Consider the following 22996-nt stretch of genomic DNA (forward strand, 5'->3'; position numbering starts at 1 on the left):
CTGAGCCATCAGCCCAGAGCCCGACTCGGGGCTCGGACTCACGAACCGTGAGATCGTGACCTGAGCTGAAGTCGGATGCTCAACCGACTGAGCCACCCAGGCACCCCTGTAATAAGTTTATTTTTAAGTACGCTTTTAAAATTCCAGTTCTAATATTTAATTTTTTTTTTTTTTTTTAATTCTTGAGAGAGCGAGCACAAACCTGTGAGCAGGGAAGGGGCAGAGAGATGGGGAGAGAGAGAGAGAGAGAGAGAGAGAGAGAGAGAGAGAGAGAGAGAAACCCAAGCACGCTCAGCACTCTTGTGGAACCTGAATCGGGGCTTGAATTCACAAAGCCTGAGATATCCTAAGCTGAAATCAAGAGTCGGACACTTAACCTACTGAGCCACCCAGGCGCCCCTCCAGTTCTAATTTCTCATATAGTAAATATCAGCAGATCTTATATAAACAAAAGGTCTTTGGGGTCCTCAATAGTTTGTTAAGAGTTTTGGGAAGGGGCTGTAAGGCCAAAAGTTTGATAACTATTGTGGTAAGCTAACTCCTGTAACGGTGGAACCTAATTCTTTGAAGGACTCTTTCCCGTGTCAGTAAAATAGTTCAGAGTCAACATAAGTTTCACATCAGGGGTCTACACTGAGAAAGACCTAAAAGAGGTGCGTCTCTAGACCGCGGTGGGGGTGAAGCCAAGACTGCGTCTCCAGTCTCCCTGGAAACCACCTTTCTCTAGTGTCCTGGGCCTAGTCCTCCGTTCCTCTCCGCCTGTGATTGGAGCAGGTTAAGTCAGTGGGCGGTTCTTTGGGAGAGGGGCGGGGCTTTCTCTTTTGGCCGAGGGCTCCCCTCGCGTGAGCGTATTGACGTCACACTGGACGCCGCAGCCTTGACGCCACGCCTGTGCATTCCCAACTGAGGCCGCCGTAGGGGGGGTTGGCCTTTCGAGGGGACGCGAGCGGGACCCTTGAGCCTGAGGTCCAGCAGCCTCTGTTATTCCCGTGCGGTTCCGGCGCTGCCCCCAGCATCGGTGCCACCGTCATGGATCTAAATTTAAACCGAGCGGATTATTTACAGGTAAACCTGAGGGAATAAAGCGGGCGCCAAGCGGGACGAGCCCCGCTCCCTGAGAGGATTTTGTCCTTCCACTGACGTCTGTCGGGGTCGCCCAGAGGGGGTGCGGCGGCGAAGGTGCAGGGCTGGGTGCTGCGCTCTCGTTGTCGCTGTCACGGGCAACTACTGCTCGCCCTTGAGGGTCCGCGGGGACTTGGAAAGAAGCGGCAGACGCTCCCGCGTTTCTGGAGGCTGCCAGCATACCTAGAATATATAGAATGTACATGTATACACTTAGAGTATACCTTGAATACCTAAAAAGAGCTGACGTGATCTCGGATTCCTCTTCAAGGCCGTAAGCCTCCCAGGCTGCAGCTACCTGTTGGCCCGTAACTCCGGGAATCTCCCTCCATCTCTCCCCAGCCCCTTCTCCCGAGCGCCAGACACTTCTCGCTTTGAGCTGAACGTCACCAGCCACATAATCATAAAAGCCAACGACAACTCTTTATTGCACATGTAATTTCTTCATGAGCTTAACTTACATTACTATTTACTCTTCATAAAAATTCTCTGAGTAGATAATGTTATAGATGGGGATCTAGGGACTCAGAGAAAGTAATTACTTAACAGCGAAAAAGGATGAAGTTCTTAACTTGAAACAAAGTCTCTGACTCTGGAGCTGGTGTTCTCTCTCTTACACTATCCTGCCTCTCAGTATTTCAGCTCTAGCCATTCTGTCCCTCTTTTTCATCTCCTTTTTCAGTGATCCCGTTTTGGCTCATGATACAAAAGTTTGCCCCCTCAGTTTCCCTGCTAGCTATGCTAGGTACTTTTCACCGTAATATCTTCCTTAGTGAACTGGTCACCACATTTTGCTACTGCTTTTGTCTCCTAAACATCTCTTGACTGGTCCCATGTTTTTCCCCATCTCCATTACCCCCAATTCAGGTCCGCATCTTCTCTTTCTCCAGTAATTGAAATAGCCTCTTATTTGGGTTCCTAGCCTCCTGCTTCACCTCCCTCCCAGCCATCCTTCACATCACTTGTTAGAATGATGTTTCAAAAACGGAAATCTAAACAGATTACTCTATTTAAAAAAAAATTTTTTTAATGTTTTATTTTTGAGACAGAGAGAGACAGAGTATGAATGAGGGGAGGGGCAGAGAGAGAGAGGGAGACACAGAATCTGAAACAAGTTCCAGGCTCTGAGCTGTCAGCACAGAGCCCGAGGCGGGGCTCGAACTCACTGACCTCGAGATCATGACCTGAGCCAAAGTCGGAGGCTTAACCGACTGAGCCACCCAGGTGCCCCCTAAACAGATTACTTTAAACTTTAGTACTACTCCTTAGAATACAGAAGAAAGTTGTACTTCTACACTATATGTAAATCCTTTTATGATCTGTTGTTTACTGCAATGTCTGTCCCATTGGTCCCCATCCTCCCCACGTCTTCTCTCATACTGTGCGCCACTAGTGACATTTCCCTGCTGTTTGCATCTTCCATACCTTTTGTAAAATAGTCCTCACTATCAGATTGGATGACATGACCCTCAGCATGTTCGGTGTATCGCAGAAGTCTTCTATGTCGGATTTTTAATAATTGTAATCTATTTCCAAAGATTTTTAATTACTGTACGAAAACGAATAACTGTATGAAGGTTTTAATGAAGGCTTCTAGAAATATGTGTTCATGAAGTATGTTGCCACTAGTGTCACATTATTTTTGGCTTGACAACTTTATAGCATAAATTTTACTATTTTGGGGTGGTTCCTATATTTTGTCATTTGTGGCATATATTTCATTAGAAAGTAAGTTCATCACTGATAGTAGTTGTTTCATATCACTAATTGCAATATGCAATGAATTGAATCTGCTGGTTCTTTTAATCTCTTATGTAATCACTTCCAATTAGTGTATCAGAAAACATTCACTAGGTGGCTGGTGTGTTTCCTTAGGTGGGAGTGACCTCTCAGAAGACTATGAAGTTACTTCCTGCCTCAAGACATAGAGCCACACAAAAGGTACTGTACAGATCCTGGTTTCTCCCTATCTCTTTGCTCTGACAGAGAAGAGGTTTATATTCCTTTCTTTATTAGTAAATTACTCTTTTTAAAATGCTGATGTTAAAATGGAAACGAATTTCTTTTAATTTGAACAGAGTTTGGAATACCAAGGGACATCCACAGTCAGTAATTTTCTTGGATATTCTAATTTTTATGTACAATCTGTAATAGTTTGAGCAAACTTATTGAAAAGTATATTCCAAGGTGCTCGATAAATGTTGTTGACTGACTGAAAAATATATTCCATTCCCCTGTTAACAATTTACTCAGTGTGTAATTGTGTGTACTAGATTGTGTATATGAAGAAGAAACATAAAGCACATTAGGATATAGAAAAAATTCTTTTTATTTTTTTATTAAAAAAAAACTTTTCTAAATGTTTATTTATTTTTGAGAGAGAGAGACAGAGACAGAGTGTGAGCAGGGAAGGGGCAGAGAGAGAGAGACACACAGAATCAGAAGCAGGCTCCAGGCGCTCAGCTGTCAGCACAGAACCCAATACGGGGCTCAAACTCCTGAACTGTGAGATCATGACCTGAGCTGAAGTGGGACAGTAAACTGACTGAGCCACCCAGGTGCCCTGGGAAAATCCTTTTTAAACTTCATTGTATTTTTAAGAGTAATTAAGTATTTTGATGTTGAACTTTTTATTTAATTAATGATAACTATATTTTTTAAATATATTTTTAATGTTTATTTATTTGGGGAGGAGGGGCAGAGAGAGAGGGAGATAGAGAATCTGAAGCATGCTCCAGGCTCTGAGCTGTCAGTGCAGAGCCTGACGTGGGGCTCGAACCCGTGAACTGTGAGATCATGACCTGAGCTGAAGTCGGACACTCAACCAACTGGGCAACTCTGGCGCCCCACAATGACAATAATTTTTGTAGCAATATTGATCCTATGATTTCTATAAACCAATTATAATTTCTTAGTAGACTGGTAGGATATTTTAAAAAAAAATTTTTTTTTCAACGTTTATTTATTTTTGGGACAGAGAGAGACAGAGCATGAACGGGGGAGGGGCAGAGAGAGAGGGAGACACAAAATCGGAAACAGGCTCCAGGCTCCGAGCCATCAGCCCAGAGCCTGACGCGGGGCTCGAACTCACGGACCGTGAGATCGTGACCTGGCTGAAGTCAGACACTTAACCAACTACGCCACCCAGGCGCCCCTATTGGTAGGATATTTTAATAGCTGCAAAATAAATACAGTATTCTGATGTAGTAACATTTTACTAATATAAATCAACATATTTTTCATTGCCATTTATTGTATTTGGTCTACTAGATCAGAACTTTTCAAACTTTTTTGGCCTTAAGGCCCTTTTACACTCTTAAATTATTGAGGATCCCAAAGAACTTTTGTTTATGTACGTTATATCTATCAATATTACTGTATTAAGATTAAAACAAATATCTAAAATATTTGTTATTTTATTTTATTTTTTTTTTTTTTTAATTTTTTTTTTTCAACGTTTATTTATTTTTGGGACAGAGAGAGACAGAGCATGAATGGGGGAGGGGCAGAGAGAGAGGGAGACACAGAATCGGAAACAGGCTCCAGGCTCTGAGCCATCAGCCCAGAGCCTGACACGGGGCTCGAACTCACGGACCGCGAGATCGTGACCTGGCTGAAGTCGGACGCTTAACCGACTGCGCCACCCAGGCGCCCCTGTTATTTTATTTTTTAAACAATATACCCATTACATGTTTACAAAGATAACATTTTAATAAAAAATAACTGCATTTTCAAAAACAAAAAGAGGATTTAGTGAGAATAGTGGAGTTGTGTCACACTTTTGCAAATTCTTTAGTCTGGCATAAGCAAGGCATTTAACTTCTCATATCTGTTTTCTACATTCAATCTGTTGTCTTGGTTGAAGCATACAAAGAATATCCAGCTCACACAGACACAGTTGAACTTAGGAGTTATTTAAATAGCTTTTCCAGGTAATTATGGCTCCTCACATATACTTGACAAATAGTAGTTACTTAAACATTAGTTGCAATGTGGATTAAGAAGCCATATTGATTAGCTTTTCATACTTTGATACATTAAAAACCATTTGTACATTGAATGGATCTTTTACCCATGCATAGTTTTATAGCATCCTGTAATGGTCATTTGAGATTATTGGTTCATTGAGATATACAGATCTTCCAAAAATTGAATGTTCAAATGTTGATTATTCCAAATGTTATTATAAAATATAAAGCAAATCACATTTGTTGATGTCACTACTGATTTCATCAGAAAAGTTGTTAAGTATGGAGTAGCTGTCCAGCTCACAGTGGCAGATTCAAGTCTTCCGAAGTACTTATTTTCACTTGAAAACCCAAATTTTATCATTGGGAGCAAATACTTTCAATTGTTTTCCTTTAAAATGACAAGCTCACTTCTTTGAGGTTTTTTTTTGTTTTGTTTTGTTTTTTAATGTCTACAAATACCAAGTGTTAGTAACAGCTTGTTATTAACCATTATCTTCTTTTTTTTAATGTTTATTTATTTTGAGAGAGAGAGAAAGCCAGGGAGGGGCAGAGAGGGAGGGAGTGATTGAATCCCTAGCAGTGTCCCGCGCTGTTAGTACAGAGCTGGGTGGCAGAGTTGGGTGCTTGCAGGGTTTGATTTACAAACCGTGAGTGAGATCATGACCTGAGCTGAAACGAAAAGTCAGACACTTAACCCACTGAGCCCCCCAGGCACCCCTTAACCATTGCTAATAGTTGCTAGTTGTTCTTTCATTCTTAAAATTGTGTTTCTTGAAAAGATTGAATAGTTCAGTTTGTGACTAAAACTGGTATTAAGTGTTTTTTGGTATGCAGCAAAAGTGCTTTATGCATATTTTTTATTTTCTCACACTAAATATTAAAAAGACATGATTCAAGGGCCAAAATTCAAGAAGATTAATAATTTTTATTGCTTCATCAAGAACATTCTTACATGAAGTTTGATTTTTTTCTTTACTCTCAAGTGGTAATGAAGATTACAGTGACAACCGATAAGGTTTGTTGTCATTGTTTTGATTCTTGCCAGACACCAGCAACTTTATCCACAATTGCTCCGCATCATCATCGTAAATATCAACATAGCAAAAAAGAAAAATAAAGACTTACTTAGAAAAATAGTTTTCATTTGCAGATTCCCTAAAACGTTCTTGTTGACCCCAGGAATCTAGGAATCACACTTTGGGAATCCCTGTAATTATTGTTTTCACAAATTACTGGAGTAGTGTAGTGTTTAAAAAAAAAACAAAACTCAAAACCTTAACTGTTCTTATGTATTTTTTCATCTGAATAGGAATCTGCCAATACCAAAGGTCCATAAATCTCCTGAAAATGTGTGCATAATTATTTGTGAATGTTCATTGATCTAGAAAGAAAGTCCATAGCTTTCATAAAATGCACAAAGGGATTTGTGATCCCCACACCAAAGTTAAGAATCAGGGACCCAAGAATGTGGCCTGTGCAACATCAACTTTTTGATAATTGAGACTTGTTTTGTGTCCTAATACATTGTCAATTTTCTAATGTTCCTGTGTGCTTGAAAAGAACATTTATAATGTACTTAGGATGAGTGAATTGCTTATTTATGTACGTGTGAGCACACACTCACACACACACACATAATCCTACACATATGTACATGAATGTACACATACATATGTACATACATATTAGATCAGAGGTAATTGTTTTTCTAATCTATATCCTCTTTTGTCTGCTTGTTTACCAATTCCTGAGAAACAAGTGTTAAAATCTCCCTCTGTATTTATTTGAAAATAATCCATTGGTTACATGTTGATAGTTGTTGAACCTGAATGATGGATATGTGGGAATTCATTATAATATTCTGTCTGCTTTTGCATAGGGTGAAATTTTTCTATTAAGAAGGTTTTAAAAATATCAAGTAGGTCAATCACAACTTTACTGATAATCTGTTTTGAAAGTTAATCTTGGGGCACCTGGGTGGCTCAGTCGGTTAAGCGGCTGACTTCAGCTCAGGTCACGATCTCGCGGTCCGTGAGTTCGAGCCCCGTGTCGGGCTCTGGGCTGATGGCTCAGAGCCTGGAGCCTGCTTCCGATTCTGTGTCTCCCTCTCTCTCTGCCCCTCCCCCATTCATGCTCTGTCTCTCTCTGTCTCAAAAATAAATAAAACGTTGAAAGTTAATCTTAACATATTCTTATCCTCTAGTTAAGGAAAAAAATTACCTCCCTGACATTTCTGTTTCTGTTCTCTTGCTCTCTTTACATTGTAGGAACAGAATATATGACCAATAACTTCAATAATGATTCTCCCTACCTTCTCGTTGCCCCTTTCTTGTAATTTCTTGGAGTATTATTTTTTGTATAGGCACTTTCCTAGATTTTCTGATCTCTACTTTCAAAATTATGATTTATATTTTGAGATCTTGTTTCCCCCATATAAGTTAATAGGACATAATTACAGTAATTTCATATTCTCTTCAATCTATTGTAGGTGGTTATTGGAGATCACGATGGGGTAGTTATGTGCTTTGGAATGAAGAAGGGAGAAGCAGTGGTATGTATAGCTTTTTTTTTTTTTAGGAGAAAAAAGGATTTTCCTCTCTCTTTCTTTCTTTCTCTCTTTCTTTCTCTCTTTCTTTTCTTCCTTCCTTCCTTCCTTCCTTCCTTCCTTCCTTCCTTCCTTCCTTTGTAGGCTCCACACCCAGCATGGAGCCCAGTGTGGGGCCCAAACTCATGACCCCAAGATCAAGACCCAAGCTGAGATCAAAAGTCAGTCACCTAACTGACTGAGTCACCCAGATGCCTTGAAAAAAGGATTTTCTAAAAGAGAAACACAGTACTTGTTGAATACTCTTAGGTTAAAATTGTCCTAAAAACAATGAAAAATGCATTGTGAGAAAAGTAGTTACATGAAGTATAAGGCTACAGGCAAGACAACAGTCATGTTCTAGCTAGCTGTAAAACACCTTTGACAGCCTAGGGTGATATATTAATTTTCTATGGTGTGTAACAGATTACTTTTGGGGGTTTGAATCGATACTATTATCTCATAGTTTCTGTGGGTCAGGAATATGGTTTCGTGTCTTACATAGCTACAATGTAGATATTAGCCAGGATCTATTCCTTTTTGGAGCTGGGGTCCTATTCCAAGCTTACATGGTTGTTGACGGGATTCAGATTCTTGCTGTTGTAGGACTGAGGTCCCCATTTTATTGCTGTCTATAAACCAGGGCCTGCTCTCAACATCTTGAGGCCCCCACAGTTCTTTGCCATATGGTCTTCTCACTGGCCCTCTCATGGTGACCTGCTTCAAGCCAGCAGGAAAATCTGTCCAGTCAGCTAAGGTAGAGTCTTAATGTAACTTATGTAACATAATATAACATGGAAGTGACTATCCCATCACCTCTGCCTCTTAATGTAACCGAATCAAGGATGTGATTAATGCATTATCATATTGACAGATCATAGTTTACAAGCAATGGGTCTGAGCTGTGAACACTTATATATTCACTATACATTATGTAGAATTTATAAAAAAACTGAATAGGGTAAAAACTGTCAGAAGGTGCAGTGTTTCTTTTATTTGTATATTCTCCCAGATACTTTATTCTCTGTATAAAGTCATTGGAGGGGAGGGAGAGAAATTGGTGCCAATAATAAAATGGAAAATAACCAGGAAGAAATTAATAGTACAAATGGTATTTCCAATTAGATATCAAGTTATACATTCAGGTTTTCTTTTTTTTTTTTTTTTATGAACTTTATTGACAAATTGGTTTCCATACAACACCCAGTGCTCATCCCAAAAGGTGCCCTCCTCAATACCCATCACCCATCCTCTCCTCCCTCCCACCCCCCATCAACCCTCAGTTTGTTCTCAGTTTTTAACAGTCTCTTATGCTTTGGCTCTCTCCCATTCTAACCTCTTTTTTTTTTTTTTCCTTCCCCTCCCCCATGGGTTCCCGTTAAGTTTCTCAGGATCCACATAAGAGTGAAACCATATGGTATCTGTCTTTCTCTGTATGGCTTATTTCACTTAGCATCACACTCTCCAGTTCCATCCACGTTGCTACAAAAGGCCATATTTCATTTTTTCTCATTGCCACGTAATATTCCATTGTGTATATAAACCACAATTTCTTTATCCATTCATCAGTTGATGGACATTTAGGCTCTTTCCATAATTTGGCTATTGTTGAGAGTGCTGCTATGAACATTGGGGTACAAGTGGCCCTATGCATCAGTACTCCTGTATCCCTTGGGTAAATTCCTAGCAGTGCTATTGCTGGGTCATAGGGTAGGTCTATTTTTAATTTTCTGAGGAACCTCCACACTGCTTTCCAGAGCGGCTGCACCAATTTGCATTCCCACCAACAGTGCAAGAGAGTTCCCGTTTCTCCACATCCTCTCCAGCATCTATAGTCTCCTGAGTTGTTCATTTTGGCCACTCTGACTGGCGTGAGGTGATACCTGAGTGTGGTTTTGATTTGTATTTCCCTGATAAGGAGCGACGCTGAACATCTTTTCATGTGCCTGTTGGCCATCCGGATGTCTTCTTTAGAGAAGTGTCTATTCATGTTTTCTGCCCATTTCTTCACTGGGTTATTTGTTTTTCGGGTGTGGAGTTTGGTGAGCTCTTTATAGATTTTGGATACTAGCCCTTTGTCTGATATGTCATTTGCGAATATCTTTTCCCATTCCGTTGGTTGCCTTTTAGTTTTGTTGGTTGTTTCCTTTGCTGTGCAGAAGCTTTTTATCTTCATAAGGTCCCAGTAATTCACTTTTGCTTTTAATTCCCTTGCCTTTGGGAATGTGTCGAGTAAGAGATTGCTACGGCTGAGGTCAGAGAGGTCTTTTCCTGCTTTCTCCTCTAAGGTTTTGATGGTTTCCTGTCTCACATTTAGGTCCTTTATCCATTTTGAGTTTATTTTTGTGAATGGTGTGAGAAAGTGGTCTAGTTTCAACCTTCTGCATGTTGCTGTCCAGTTCTCCCAGCACCATTTGTTAAAGAGGCTGTCTTTTTTCCATTGGATGTTCTTTCCTGCTTTGTCAAAGATGAGTTGGCCATACGTTTGTGGGTCTAGTTCTGGAGTTTCTATTCTATTCCATTGGTCTATGTGTCTGTTTTTGTGCCATACATTCAGGTTTTCAGTAAATTCTACAATCTTTTACTTATACTGCTAAAATTTATAAAAATTATGAAGAAAGCAGGAGAGATTAGTTTTAAACAGACAATTCAAGTGTAAAAAGATGTCCATTGGAGCCAGTGGGGGAATCTTGTTAAAATGCAGGTTCTCATTCAGTAGAAAAGTCTGCATTTTTAATAAGGTTAATCATACTAATCGCACTGCTTAATGAACTCTACTTTGAGTTGCAGGAGTTTAGATTTTAATGATGTTGCTGAAATATGTGTGGCAATAAATATTCTAAATTTTGAAGATATTTAGCCAAAAACCTTGAAGACCCACTGAAGTAAATACATTTGTATCTAAAGATGTTTCTATATAATGGAACTATAATACTTTGTGTGTTCGAAATCACAGCGTTTTTTATGGTAAAAGAAAATGCTTACAATAAATTTGTGTACTTAATTTTTCCCCCATGATTTTTGCAGGCAGTGTTCAAGACTTTACCAGGGCAGAAGATTGCAAGATTGGAGCTAGGAGGGGTTCTTAATACACCCCAGGAGAAAATTTTTGTTGCTGCAGGATCTGAGATTAGAGGCTTCACAAAGAGAGGAAAACAGTTCCTCTCTTTTGAAACAAACCTCACTGAAAGCATTAAAGCTATGTATGTTCATCCTTTTTTTATCTTTACATATCCATTTACAATATTTTGGATAGGTGACAAACATCAGATTGAGTCTCATATCTTAATAGATTTCCTGGGAAGTAAAATTGCCTAAAGGTACTTTGTTAGTAAGAAACTAATTAACCTAGAATCAGTACAAAATCAATTGGTTGTTGAAATGTTTTCTTTTAAAGACTCTCATAGTATTTATACATTAATTTTTGACTAATTGGTTCAATTGATTCATGATTAAGGTATAAAAGAAAAAAGTAAAAGAAATCTAGAGATGTTTAGGTTCCTGTTCCTTTGATGTCTCTGGTAATTTTGGTTATGAGGTAGCATCATTTTGTTAAAAAGCTGGCTGTCAAAGTTGGTAACTACCAATAGGATATAATTTTATGTAAATCAGTTAAGACCCTGAGTAAAAATAACTCCCTTAAAGGCTTTTGGATATGTGAGATTTTGCAGTTTAAATTTTAGTTTTTTTTAATCATGGGGGGCTGAAAAGCCTTTAAAGTTTATCTAACACACTGTCCTCAAACCTACTACTGAGGAGAATCCCTTGGCAGCTTAAAAGAGTAGATTTCTTGTCTTACTCATACCTGTAGAATTGGAATTATTAGGAGTGGGTTAAAAGAAAAAAGTTCTTCATTTGACTATGATGCAGCCAAGTTCTATAAGCAACCAGACATTGGTTTGAAAACTGCTAACTCAGTTCAGCGTTCTGTGTAATGCACAGCTGTCCTGTATAATTCTGTATAATGCATGTCTCATGTCCTGACATCCAAGCCGCAAAACTTTGGTTTGGTGAGATTAGGTAAGATTTAAACAGTGGTACATGGGAGTGAGTTCAGTGGTTTAATAAGAATAGAATACTTTTGAAATGCTTTTGTAGATAGACATGGTCAATGATAATTGTAAAATACTAAAATCAAAGTAATACATTAATAATTAGCATAACTCACATTCAGAAGGATATGTGGGCAAAGGTTTGAGAAAGATAAGGAATTTCCTAGACAATAATCGCTTTTGCTAGTTTCTTAAATGTTTTTATTGGAGTGGCAGTGGCAGGATGGAGAAGATCTTTACTTAATTTTTGAAAATTTATTGTCTGAATCCCCAAATTTATAAGGGTGCATAGGAAAGCAAGGTTATAACTTGGCAAGATTCAGTAAGAGAGCACTTACAACAACTTACAAGTTGGTTACCACTCATGCATCCCTTCCCTGCTTAACGTTTCCATCTATCCCTGCTCTTGTCAACAATAGTGATTGTAAGCAGTACTTTGGAAAATGTGTAACTGCAATATAATTGCAAATGTAATACAGATGGATTTCTAGATGAAACTTTAAGTCTTGAAAAAGAATTTTGTTAGTTGATAAAAATGATATTGAGGACTACTGAAATCATATGCAGAGCCACAGAGTGAGACCACTTAAGTGATAATTGAAGAAGAGAAAATCAATGAGGATAATTATAGGATAAGAAATAATTTCAATTCCAAAACTTTTTAACTAGACTTTAGAAGTTTCACCTTCAAATAAACCTTCAAATAAAATTACCTTCTTTATTATCACCTTCTTTATGGTTATAGCAGTCTACAAGTGAAAGGTAATATACTAGTATATAATTTTTGTCAAGTTTCAGCTCCCCAAGTGAAAACTGGATTCGATATAGAATTAGAATGTTGTTATGATTATTGCCTACATTTTATTAAATATAATTTAAAATGAATGTTTTTCATTTTTTTTCAAGATAAAGATCTAATGAAATCATTTTTTTCACTGTTTACCATTTAAAGTAGATTCATTTCCAACAGCCTTTGCTAGACAGTTCAGAAAAGTAGTAGGAAAGCTAACTCTAAAGCTAAAAGCTACCTAATGCAGTCTACTCCACTACTGGTTGTGTGCCATTAGGCAAGTTACCTAACATTTTATTGTTCTCTGTCAAAAGGAATAATAATGGTCCCTGCTTTATAACATTATGAGGATTAAGCTAATCCATGTAATACATGTAAATCATTTAGGACAGTGCTTGTCACATAGTACACATTTAAAAAAAGTTCCTTTTTTCAAATTGTCTTCAGATATAGACAGTTAAATTATCATTGTCTTTGTTTTCATTTTTTCTGAGCTTAATTTTTGAGATGCCTAAGACCTTAAGGTCTTCACAGCTTTCAAAATCAATGTTATACCTAAAGGCTAAAATTAAGTGGGGGAAATGAGGGGGAAAAATATCTATTCTTTAAGTCTGTGATAAAATGATAGAAACTGTATAAACTTATTTTCATCTCATAAAAGTTCAGGAGTTTTCTATGCTTATTTTTAAAAATATGGATATTTTATATTACTTTTAATGTTCTCAGGCATATATCTGGCTCAGACCTCTTTCTCAGTGCAAGTTACATCTATAACCATTATTGTGACTGCAAAGACCAGCATTATTACCTTTCTGGGGACAAAATCAATGACGTCATCTGCCTTCCAGTGGAAAGATTACCTAGTATTACACCAGTATTGGCCTGCCAGGACAGAGTGCTCAGAGTTTTACAGGTTTCTGTGATTTGCATTTTTATAGTTTTTCATAGTTTATGTTAAATAAGTATTACTGAACAATGTGTATTTAAGTTAAATTACTTATTACTACCGCTTTAAATGTCTTACTTAAAATTATATCTGGAAAAAATGCCTTTTAATTGGTATGCTAATTTTTTTTTAACTTGAGCCAAATGTATTAAGATCTTTGGTGAGTTTTAGGCATACATGGGAAAAAGGATGCTTCCTCCCAGTCCCATACATAATTTCTGAGTTAGTCCAGTTTGAATGACTGCCTTTGCTATAGAACCCTTTGCAGCTTTTTTTTTTTTTTTTTGGCTTTCTTCCTCCATTACCCTTCCCTCCCTGCCAAAATCAAATAAATGAAGGAAATTGGGTTGGGGAGCGGATTTTAGGCTTTAACAAAGAAGGAATAGTTGAGATCAAAGGATGTATCATTTGAGTTATATTCCATATTTATGACAGTATGTGCAACAAAATAAGCACTCAGTAAATACTTGTTGGATGAATAAATGAATGATAGAGGGAAAAATCATTTTATTGTCCTTATATTTCTATTAAAAACCATGATGCATAAGGTATTGTTATTAGTATAATAGTTACACCTATGTCTCTTCAAAAGTGACTTTCAATAAAATACACATACATACAAACACCAGGATCCATAAAATAAAGTTTAATGCAAATAACATAGAACAGGTGGATTATTTGGATCAGAAACTTGGGCTAATGATAGTGCAGTTGAATAAAAAATCTTGCTGTTTATTCTGTGCCATCACAGGCTATCTCATTCTTTGGAATTTCATAGTCAGATGGCCATTTCTTGGTATTAGTCCTTTTATAGAAGGAAAAATCCAATGGTTCTATGAGGTTCTCCCCGCCCCCCCCCACCCCCCTGCCAAGGGAAGATAATGTTCAAGATTCATTCTAGAGAGATGAATAATTAATGTCTTCCGTAGCCTGTACTCCCAAATATGAATTCTTTGAATAAGGCTTTTATTTATTTATTTTTTCTTTTTTTAAAAATTTTTTTTTCAACGTTTTATTTTACTTTTTTTGGGACAGAGAGAGACAGAGCATGAACGGGGGAGGGGCAGAGAGAGAGGGAGACACAGAATCGGAAACAGGCTCCAGGCTCCGAGCCATCAGCCCAGAGCCCGACGCGGGGCTCGAACTCACGGACCGCGAGATCGTGACCTGGCTGAAGTCGGACGCTTAACCGACTGCGCCACCCAGGCGCCCCTGAATAAGGCTTTTAAACAGGAGCTGGCTAGAATTCAGTTAGAAGTTGTTCCAGCTGATTCTAGGATTCTGCTTTGTTTAACTAGAAGAGATCCGTGTACTTGCTGTAAAAATAAAGAATTCAGTAAGGATTTGTGGGAAATTACAGCTTGAAGCCTTTGCTCTGCCCTTCATACGTCCTTCCTCCCCTTTACTGCTCATTATCCATTGCCCCAGAAGTAGCCTTTTTTTAAACAGTTTTCTTGTGGATTCTTTTGTGTTTATATAGTTGATATATATGAAATTTCAAATGTAATTATAAATAAAAGATAAAGCACATGACTTTTATATATTCTATATATATTTAATTTAACAAAAAGTTCATTACATATTTACTATAATTTCACATTTTTTTTCGTTGAATGATTTATCATAGTTATTTTTTCCATGTAAGTGTAGATACTTATAAGTACCCTATTCTTTGATAGCTTCACAAAATACTGTGTACTAAATGAAAACATTGGAAGAGGCAAAATTTTAAAAAAGACAAACAAATGGACGTAACTTATTTTCTTATCTAAATAACAGGTCATTCTGCCTCTTACTGGAATATGTTTTGGAAGTACCCAAATACTTATTGGCCATGTGACTATGTCAAGTTAACTGCTCCCAACTTCAGTCTCTTCTTCTGTACAATGAAAACACTGAGAACCCACCTGCTGGTATTATCCAACTAAATGAAACAATACATTCAATGTGCTACCCTAAGAGATAACACCCTAGATGTTGGATATTGCTGTTCTGGTGGTACTCACCACCTACCTTCTTGGAGTATCAAAAAGTGTAATGGCACATTAAAGAGTGAGAAGTCCTGTTGAAAAAAAAAAATCTGCATAACCTTCTTGTGTCAGTTACCATCCTGAGAACCTGGACGACCTCTTAAGGTTGACGATGAGAATCAGGTTGAGGGTTAGGTAGGGGCTATTTTCTGCCTTAGATGACACATGTCTGCTACCACTCTGGGACTAGGGTGGCAAACTTCATTCACATTTTTCAGGAAGCAAAATTGAGCCCCTGGGCTTGTCTTTTTCTTAGGAAGTAACTTTGGGTCTGTTTAAATATTTGTGCTCTGAGTTAAAGAAAACAGAACAAACAACTTATTCCTGGAAAGCTTTGATAGGAAAATTTACCAGTGTCAAGTTTTTGGGCAAACAAAGTATTTAAACTGAAAACTTTTCTAAGTGTTGAGTATTTTAAATATTTCTTCGTGATCTTTAAATATTATATATTTTAAAATGAGCTAACATATACAAAATTGCTAAAGAAATGCAAGTTAATAATCACAGTCTAACTATTTTCAGCAGTTTTATTCTAGAGTTTTTCTTTATATGAATACTGATGTTATCAAGGAGTATGTATACTAAATTTATGTTCTGTTTCAGTTTTAAAATACTTGTTCTTCTTCAGGGATCTGATGTGATGTATGAAACTGAAGTTCCTGGCCCACCTACTGTTTTAGCACTACACAACGGAAATGGCGGTAATCACAATAAAATAAGGAAGTGTGTTATATTAAGTCTAGATATTTCAGGTTTTTAATCATTTAACTATATATTAAGTATAGTTAATCATTTAACTGTATGTTAAGTTTTTAATAATGTAACTATATGTTAATGAACTGGAATTGAGACAGTAGTCTGATAACTTGCCAGTAACTAACAATAATGAATTGTTGAACTTTAATTTTTAGTGTCCTCATCTTAAAATTAGATGATGAGGAAGGGTCTTATCTCTTAGTTTATAAAATTCTGTGACTATATAACCATCCTCCAAAATTAAGTTTTCTGTCTTTTTATATTTTTTAAATGATATTTTTACATTAAAGTCCATGTATATGAAAATTTTTTCAGTTTTAAGTAGATCTTATGAGTCATGAGATAAGTATAACATGTTGACTTAAAAAAATTTTTTTTTATGTTTATTTATTTTTGAGACAGAAACAGAGCATGAGTGGGGTAGGGACAGAGTGAGAGAGAGACACAAAATCTGAAGCAAGCTCCAGGCTCTGAGCTGTCGGCACAGAGTCTGACGCAGGGCTCGAACCCACCAACCGTGAGATCATGACCTGAGCTGAAGTCGGACACTTAATCGACTGAGCCACCCAGGTGCCCCTAACATGTTAACTTTAATTATAAACTAGGTGACTCTGGAGAAGACCTTTTGTTTGGAACATCAGATGGAAAACTTGGGCTTATTCAGATCACTACCTCCAAACCGATACACAAGTGGGAAATTCGAAATGAGAAAAAGCTGGGAGGTATGTTTTTGATGTAGTTTGGATTCTGAAATGTCATTCATTATTAAATATCCTAAATTTTATATAGTTCATTCTGTTTTATTTATTCACAGTATTTGGTAAGCTTAACAATTTACAGAGCCACCTCAGATTTATTTACTCTTTGTTTATTTAGCAGGTCTGTCATACTTTGGCATCATTTTTTAATTAAGAAATGTTAATGGTAATTTAGGATAGGTAGGCTTTTGTGGGCTAATGTCCATCCATAGTATCAAATCCATTACTCACTGTTTGGTGTAGGAAATTAATTGGAATTTAGGAATATTTGATATTAAGCAAGGAAGAAGTATAGTGAGTCGGAATATTCCGGTTTTCTAAAGGATTTATACCTTTCTGAGGAAATTTATATCTGACTTAGAAAGTAGTAAGATGGCTATTTATAGGTATAGTAATTCTATTCATGTATTCATTTATTCCTTCAACAAATACTTGTTAGGGGAGACAGAGAATAAACAAATGAATAAATAGATAACTTCATCTAACTCATCTGAAAAAAATATCAGACAGTGATACATTAGTGATAGGTAGAAGGAAGAAAACTAAATTTAGACTGGGTGGTAATGGAAGGTGTCTTATAAAAGGTGAAATTTGAGCCGAGATCTGATTCATAAGAAAAGGAGTTAGTAATGTAAAAATTGGGGGGAAAATTATGCTCCAGAAAGAGGAAAAAATCAGGGCTGAGGACTTGAGGCATAAGTAAACTTGATTCATTTGAGGAGCAAAGGGAAGGTCAGTGTGGCTAAATGCATTAGCATGACAAGACAAGTCAGAGACTTAGCATAGGGCCAAATCATGTAGGTCCTTGTGGACCTTGGAAAAGGATTGAATTTTTATCTATGTGCAGTGGGAAATCTTTGGAGAATTGTAAGTGGGAGTATGATATGATCTAATCTAACAAAACAAAACAAAAAACATACCAGGGAGAATGGATCTGGGGGAAGCAGCTCAAAATTGAAAGTGTGGCGATCAGTTAGGAAGTCATTGTTATAGTTGCTATAATTTATTTTAGTCTAGACTACAGATAAGTGGCCTGAGCTAGGCTAATGGTAGTTGGAAATGGGAAGGACTCAATTTCAGTATATATTTTGGAGATAGAGCTGTTAAGATTTGCTAAGGGATTTGGTCTGGGCAGTGAGACAAAGACAGGAATCAGAGATGTAGTCTAGATTTTTGCCCTGAACAACTGGGTGATACCTTACTGAGATGAGGAGAGTTTGGGGAAGGACCATTGATGGGGTGCGCTGAAGGGGAATGAAGAATTTTCTTTGGGGCATAGGACATTTGAGATGCAAATGGACGTCTCAAAAAAGATGCTGTATAGGATCTTGGATGTAGAAGTCTGGAGCTCTGGGGAGAGGCCAGAGCTAGAGATAAAAACTTATGAGCCATTTCCATTTAGATTATATTTAAAGTCTTGGAAATGGCTGAATGTGGGCAGAAAAGGGGATACCTGATTATGCTTCAAGTTTTCTGTTATTTGTTTTCCCATTCTGATTCAGTATATACATGTTTTCAGCCTTACTTTGTCTGTACTTGGCCCTAATATTAGTTTTATTAATAACTTGTCACCTCTATCATCTTTTTTAAAGGTATTTTGTGTGTTGACAGCTTTGACATTGTGGGTGATGGGGTTAAAGATTTACTTGTTGGGAGAGATGATGGAGTGGTACAAGTGTATAGTTTTGACAATACAAATGAGCCTGTTCTACGATTTGATCAGGTCAGTTCATTTAAAAAGACTATATATGCTTATATTCATCAAATAATTATAGAGATGATTGTGATGTTTTGGGTTTTATTAAATTAAATATATTAAAATCTTGTGTTTGGCTTAGAATATTCCTGCTTTGATGTTATCAAAATCTTCTCTAGACTGCTCTTATGTTTGAATAATAGACTATTGCCTTCCAGATAAATAATAAATTGCTTCTTCATTTGGTTTCTAAATATTGTATATCTGAACTTTAATTATTTTGCCTTAGTTTCTACAATGCATAGTGGATTACAGGAGTAACATTTATATGTTTGGGTAACAAACAAGACTGTTGTTTTAAAGTAATAATGTTTTAGGAATAAACTCATGTTGTTAGAACAATATCAAAATATCCTTGAGCAGAGAGAAAAGTTGCAATTTCACTTCTCACCACCCAAGACTTTACCAAATGAGAAGAATTACTAAATATGAGTAATTTTAGTTCACGGATTTTAATGTAGTTAAGCTTGTTTATGCCAAGGTACGGAGTTACATGGAGAATCAGTCTGCTGTAAAATGAATCTTTCGTTTTCATGAAGTGGTGTTCTCTAGTCCAGGGTTTCCCATCCTGCCTTATGCAGGATGGATTGAGGCTGTTTTAAAAAAAAAAACAACAACAAAAACCACAACCAGTATCAAGTTTTCTTTGTCTGATTTCACAACTAGTGCTTCCCCTCAGTCCCAGCTTTAACTGTAGATCAGCAAATACAGATGTTTTGATATATAGATAAAGGTATTACATAGATAATATGGGAATAAAAATTCCCTAAAGGTTTCATAGAGGCTATCATCTCCTTTATTCATCTAAAAAACTTCATTCTTTGTTCATTTCCAAAAACTATTTGGAAAAAACACATGAGAGGTGGTATGTAGAATTCAGATGATAGACTAAACATATTGGGAGTTTTGCTTATGTAATTTTTAAAAAAAAACCTCTTTATATAAATAAATGATTTTTGCTCATTATGTGGCTACTGTGGCTGAGTGCTACACACACATATATGAGTCATTTTCAGTCTTCTTTCCCCCAAATTTAAAAGCACTGGAATTTTCTGCCATTTGTGCAGGATTTTTGCCTCTCCAATCTCAGTGTTTCCAATGATAAGTATTCAATAAATGTATGTTGAATGTCTGGAGGGAAGAAAATAGGTTTGATGGCTTATTTTAATATGTCTGTGAACTTTTTGGCTATTAATGAAGTACTTGATCTTAAATTTATTTTAGATGTTGTCTGAAAGTGTCACATCTATCCAGGGTGGTTGTGTAGGGAAAGAAGGCTATGATGAAATTGTGGTATCCACGTATTCAGGTAAGGGAAATGGTAATAGGTAAAGAAAGAACCATTAAGAAAAAATATACATTTAATAAAATTTTTTAATGTTATTATTTAATGTTAATTTTGAGAGAGAGAGCATGAGAGCAAGCAAGCATGAGTGGGGGAGGAGCAGAGAGAGAGAGAGGGAGAGAGAATCTCAAGCAAGCTCCATGCTCAGCCCAGGGCCCAACACAGGGCTCAATCTCACAATCCTGAGATCGTGACCTGAGCTGAAATCAAGAGTCAGACACTTACCTGACTGAGCCACCCAGGCGTCCCTTAATAAATTATTTTTGATGATAACTTTTTTAAAAAAAGTGTTATTAGTAAATCAGTCTTACCTACAGCATTAAAACCTTTACTGGTTAAAAACTAAGGAGGGAAGGAGTGGGTGTATTGGTTTATAAAAGAGGTAATATGTGAATAATGGAGTACTTAGCATACTCTACTTAATCTTTGAAAATTAAATGATATTCTTTGGTTTAAAAAGAAGTATTTACTGAACTTTAGTTTGTTTTGTTATTGTCTATATTTCTTATAAAAATTCCCTTGCTTTTGAGTTAGTGATTATTTTACATTCTTAAAATAGCCAATGTGAGAGTTTAACTTTCCATAAACATGATTTTTGAAGGACAGTTCTAATTCATCAGGTATATTTGAACTTGCTAGAATTGTGTTGACTTATTCCATACTTGAAAACTAAAACTATAAATTGAGAAGTGAAAGATTTCTTTAATCATAGTATTATAGTAGTTTACACAAAATAAAAATAGTATCACAAATGTTTATTATGTAGTTTATGGCTTCAGTATTTTCCAGCTTGATATATTTTGTTGTTTTGTCTTGTTTTTTGAAGGAGAATAAGTCCTAGGACTAAATGAGGTTGATGTTGGTGGACAAAGGGGCATGTATATTGGGGTTTCTTTTAATACTAGCAGCACTTAATGGTGCACAATTTAATTCATCTCTGCAGGCTGGGTTACAGGTCTGACAACAGAGCCTATGCATAAGGAAAGTGGACCAGGAGAAGAAGTAAAAATTAATCAGGAGATGCAAAATAAAATTTCTAACTTAAGGTAGTTTTGGATTTTTTTGTTTGCTTTTTTTTTTTTTTATTTCATGAACTGTGTAGTTCTTATATTTTATTGGAAGGAATTATACAATTAATTATTTTATCACCTTTTTAAATTAAATTTATCAGTTTGAGAAAATTTGCAGTAAGTGCTAATTAGTATTTTAAAGTTATAAATATACTTTTTATATTATTTATATACATATTATTACTTTTTTCTATACTGACTTTTTCCTAGATCAAAAATTACATTTTTAATTTGTTTATAGATAGTTGTAGTGTTTTGTTTTTTCACAGACATTAGAAAGAGACCAACACAGACAACTGTATTCCTTCTTAATTGTACTGTTTACTGCTCTTGTGGACCCTTATGAATCTGTAACATTGGCTTATCAGTTTTCTTACTGGAAATGAGTAATGTTGACTCTTTTAGACACAGGGATTGCTTTTGTGGCTTGTTCAATTTGACAAATCCTATGAAAAGAGACCCCAGACTCAAGTAAATTTGCTTCATACAGTGAAGAAGTGGGAGTTGCTGAAACTTCTAATGACTGCTCTCCCTACTTCAACCCTTACCAACCTCTTGGGGGCAGTGAGGGCTGATCTATTTTTATTTTTGGTGGTAGTTGAGGGCTACTTAAGTTTTTAAGGCAGCAAAATGCCACAAGTACTAGTTCACTAAAGCCACACCACAGGTTTATCACAAGCCAGTTTAGCAAAGCCACCTGGACTTCAAGCTCCAACGTTCATGCAATAAGGAAACCAAGTAGAATTAATGGCTATTCTCTCACATCGTCAGTATACCTTACATTTATAACCAAGTCTGTCCCTCCTGATTCCAGTGGAATGTAAGCTCATGAGAAGCTTATGTCTGTTTTGTTCATTCAGCACCTGCAACATAGGTACATATGAGGCTCTAAGTAAATATTTCTTGTACGAATGAATCTTTTCCTTTGTTTTGTTTATCGCACAAATCCTTTCCAAGCTCTTACCCAGATTTTTTCCCCTAAATTGGGGCTGGCTAAGCCTCATGTTGTTGTTTCTCAGTTACTAGTTGCTACATTTGCATATGTTGTTTCCCTTTAACTGAAGTGACTCTAAGCAATGAAGCAATGTCTGTACAGTTGAAGGTCAGCAGAATCCTTTTAAACACTTGATAGAAGAAACTCAGCTGTACCACTGGCTCATGATCATCTTATGGTCCCCAAAATGTTCGTACTCCACAGCCTCCTTCTTATTTTGTCTGTTTCACCTAATTTTTACTGAAAGGCACATATTTACTGGTTTTACACATTTTGTTTCTTCAAATTAAGTCTAACATATTTCTCTGCTCCAGTACAATTAGTTTCTCTTCTGACTAACTATAACTAGATTTGTGTGTTAGAACTGATTATTTTCAGCTTGCCTTGATAGTTACAACTCTTTATTAATATTGCTGGTATGGGACTGAGTTTTAATTTTTAGATTAGAGATAAATAATGTGGAATTGTTTGGTTAGTCATAGAAACAAAACTTTGTATTAGTGTCATAGTTCTAGTTCAACTAATAAAAATCCGTTTTGCACAAGTAAATGTCTCAAATTCTTGTAATCATTCTAAGGACTTCAAATGTTTATACTTATAGGTGACAGTTGTATATATTTTCTCTAGGAGTGAACTGGAACATCTGCAGTATAAGGTACTACAGGAAAGAGAGAAATATCAACAGTCTTCCCAATCAAGCAAAGCAAAATCAGCAGTACCTTCATTTAGTGTAAATGACAAGTTTACATTAAATAAAGATGATGCCAGCTACAGCCTCATCTTAGAGGTGCAGACAGCAATAGATAATGTCTTAATACAGGT

General features: G+C 36.6%; 1 protein-coding gene across 3 annotated transcripts in view; it reads left to right on the top strand.

The window, feature by feature from the left end:
• The first annotated feature begins 876 nt into the window (after nucleotides 1-876).
• Nucleotides 877-22996, top strand: part of BBS7 (Bardet-Biedl syndrome 7) — a 38153-nt gene continuing 16033 nt past the window's right edge. For 2 of the 3 annotated variants that reach the window (XM_047855439.1, XM_047855440.1), the window contains exons 1-11: nucleotides 877-1065; nucleotides 2998-3063; nucleotides 7582-7644; nucleotides 10705-10880; nucleotides 13246-13432; nucleotides 16124-16196; nucleotides 16857-16973; nucleotides 18602-18732; nucleotides 19990-20074; nucleotides 21054-21156; nucleotides 22802-22994. In XM_047855439.1, coding sequence (XP_047711395.1) covers nucleotides 1030-1065; nucleotides 2998-3063; nucleotides 7582-7644; nucleotides 10705-10880; nucleotides 13246-13432; nucleotides 16124-16196; nucleotides 16857-16973; nucleotides 18602-18732; nucleotides 19990-20074; nucleotides 21054-21156; nucleotides 22802-22994 — 1230 coding nt within the window. In that variant the 5' untranslated portion in view covers nucleotides 877-1029. Of the gene's footprint in view, nucleotides 1066-2997; nucleotides 3064-7581; nucleotides 7645-10704; nucleotides 10881-13245; nucleotides 13433-15244; nucleotides 15379-16123; nucleotides 16197-16856; nucleotides 16974-18601; nucleotides 18733-19989; nucleotides 20075-21053; nucleotides 21157-22801; nucleotides 22995-22996 lie in introns of those variants that run through there. The other variant, XM_047855441.1, reaches the window with a different exon arrangement.

Source organism: Prionailurus viverrinus, chromosome B1, assembly GCF_022837055.1.
Source record: "Prionailurus viverrinus isolate Anna chromosome B1, UM_Priviv_1.0, whole genome shotgun sequence".
NCBI lineage: Eukaryota > Metazoa > Chordata > Mammalia > Carnivora > Felidae > Prionailurus > Prionailurus viverrinus.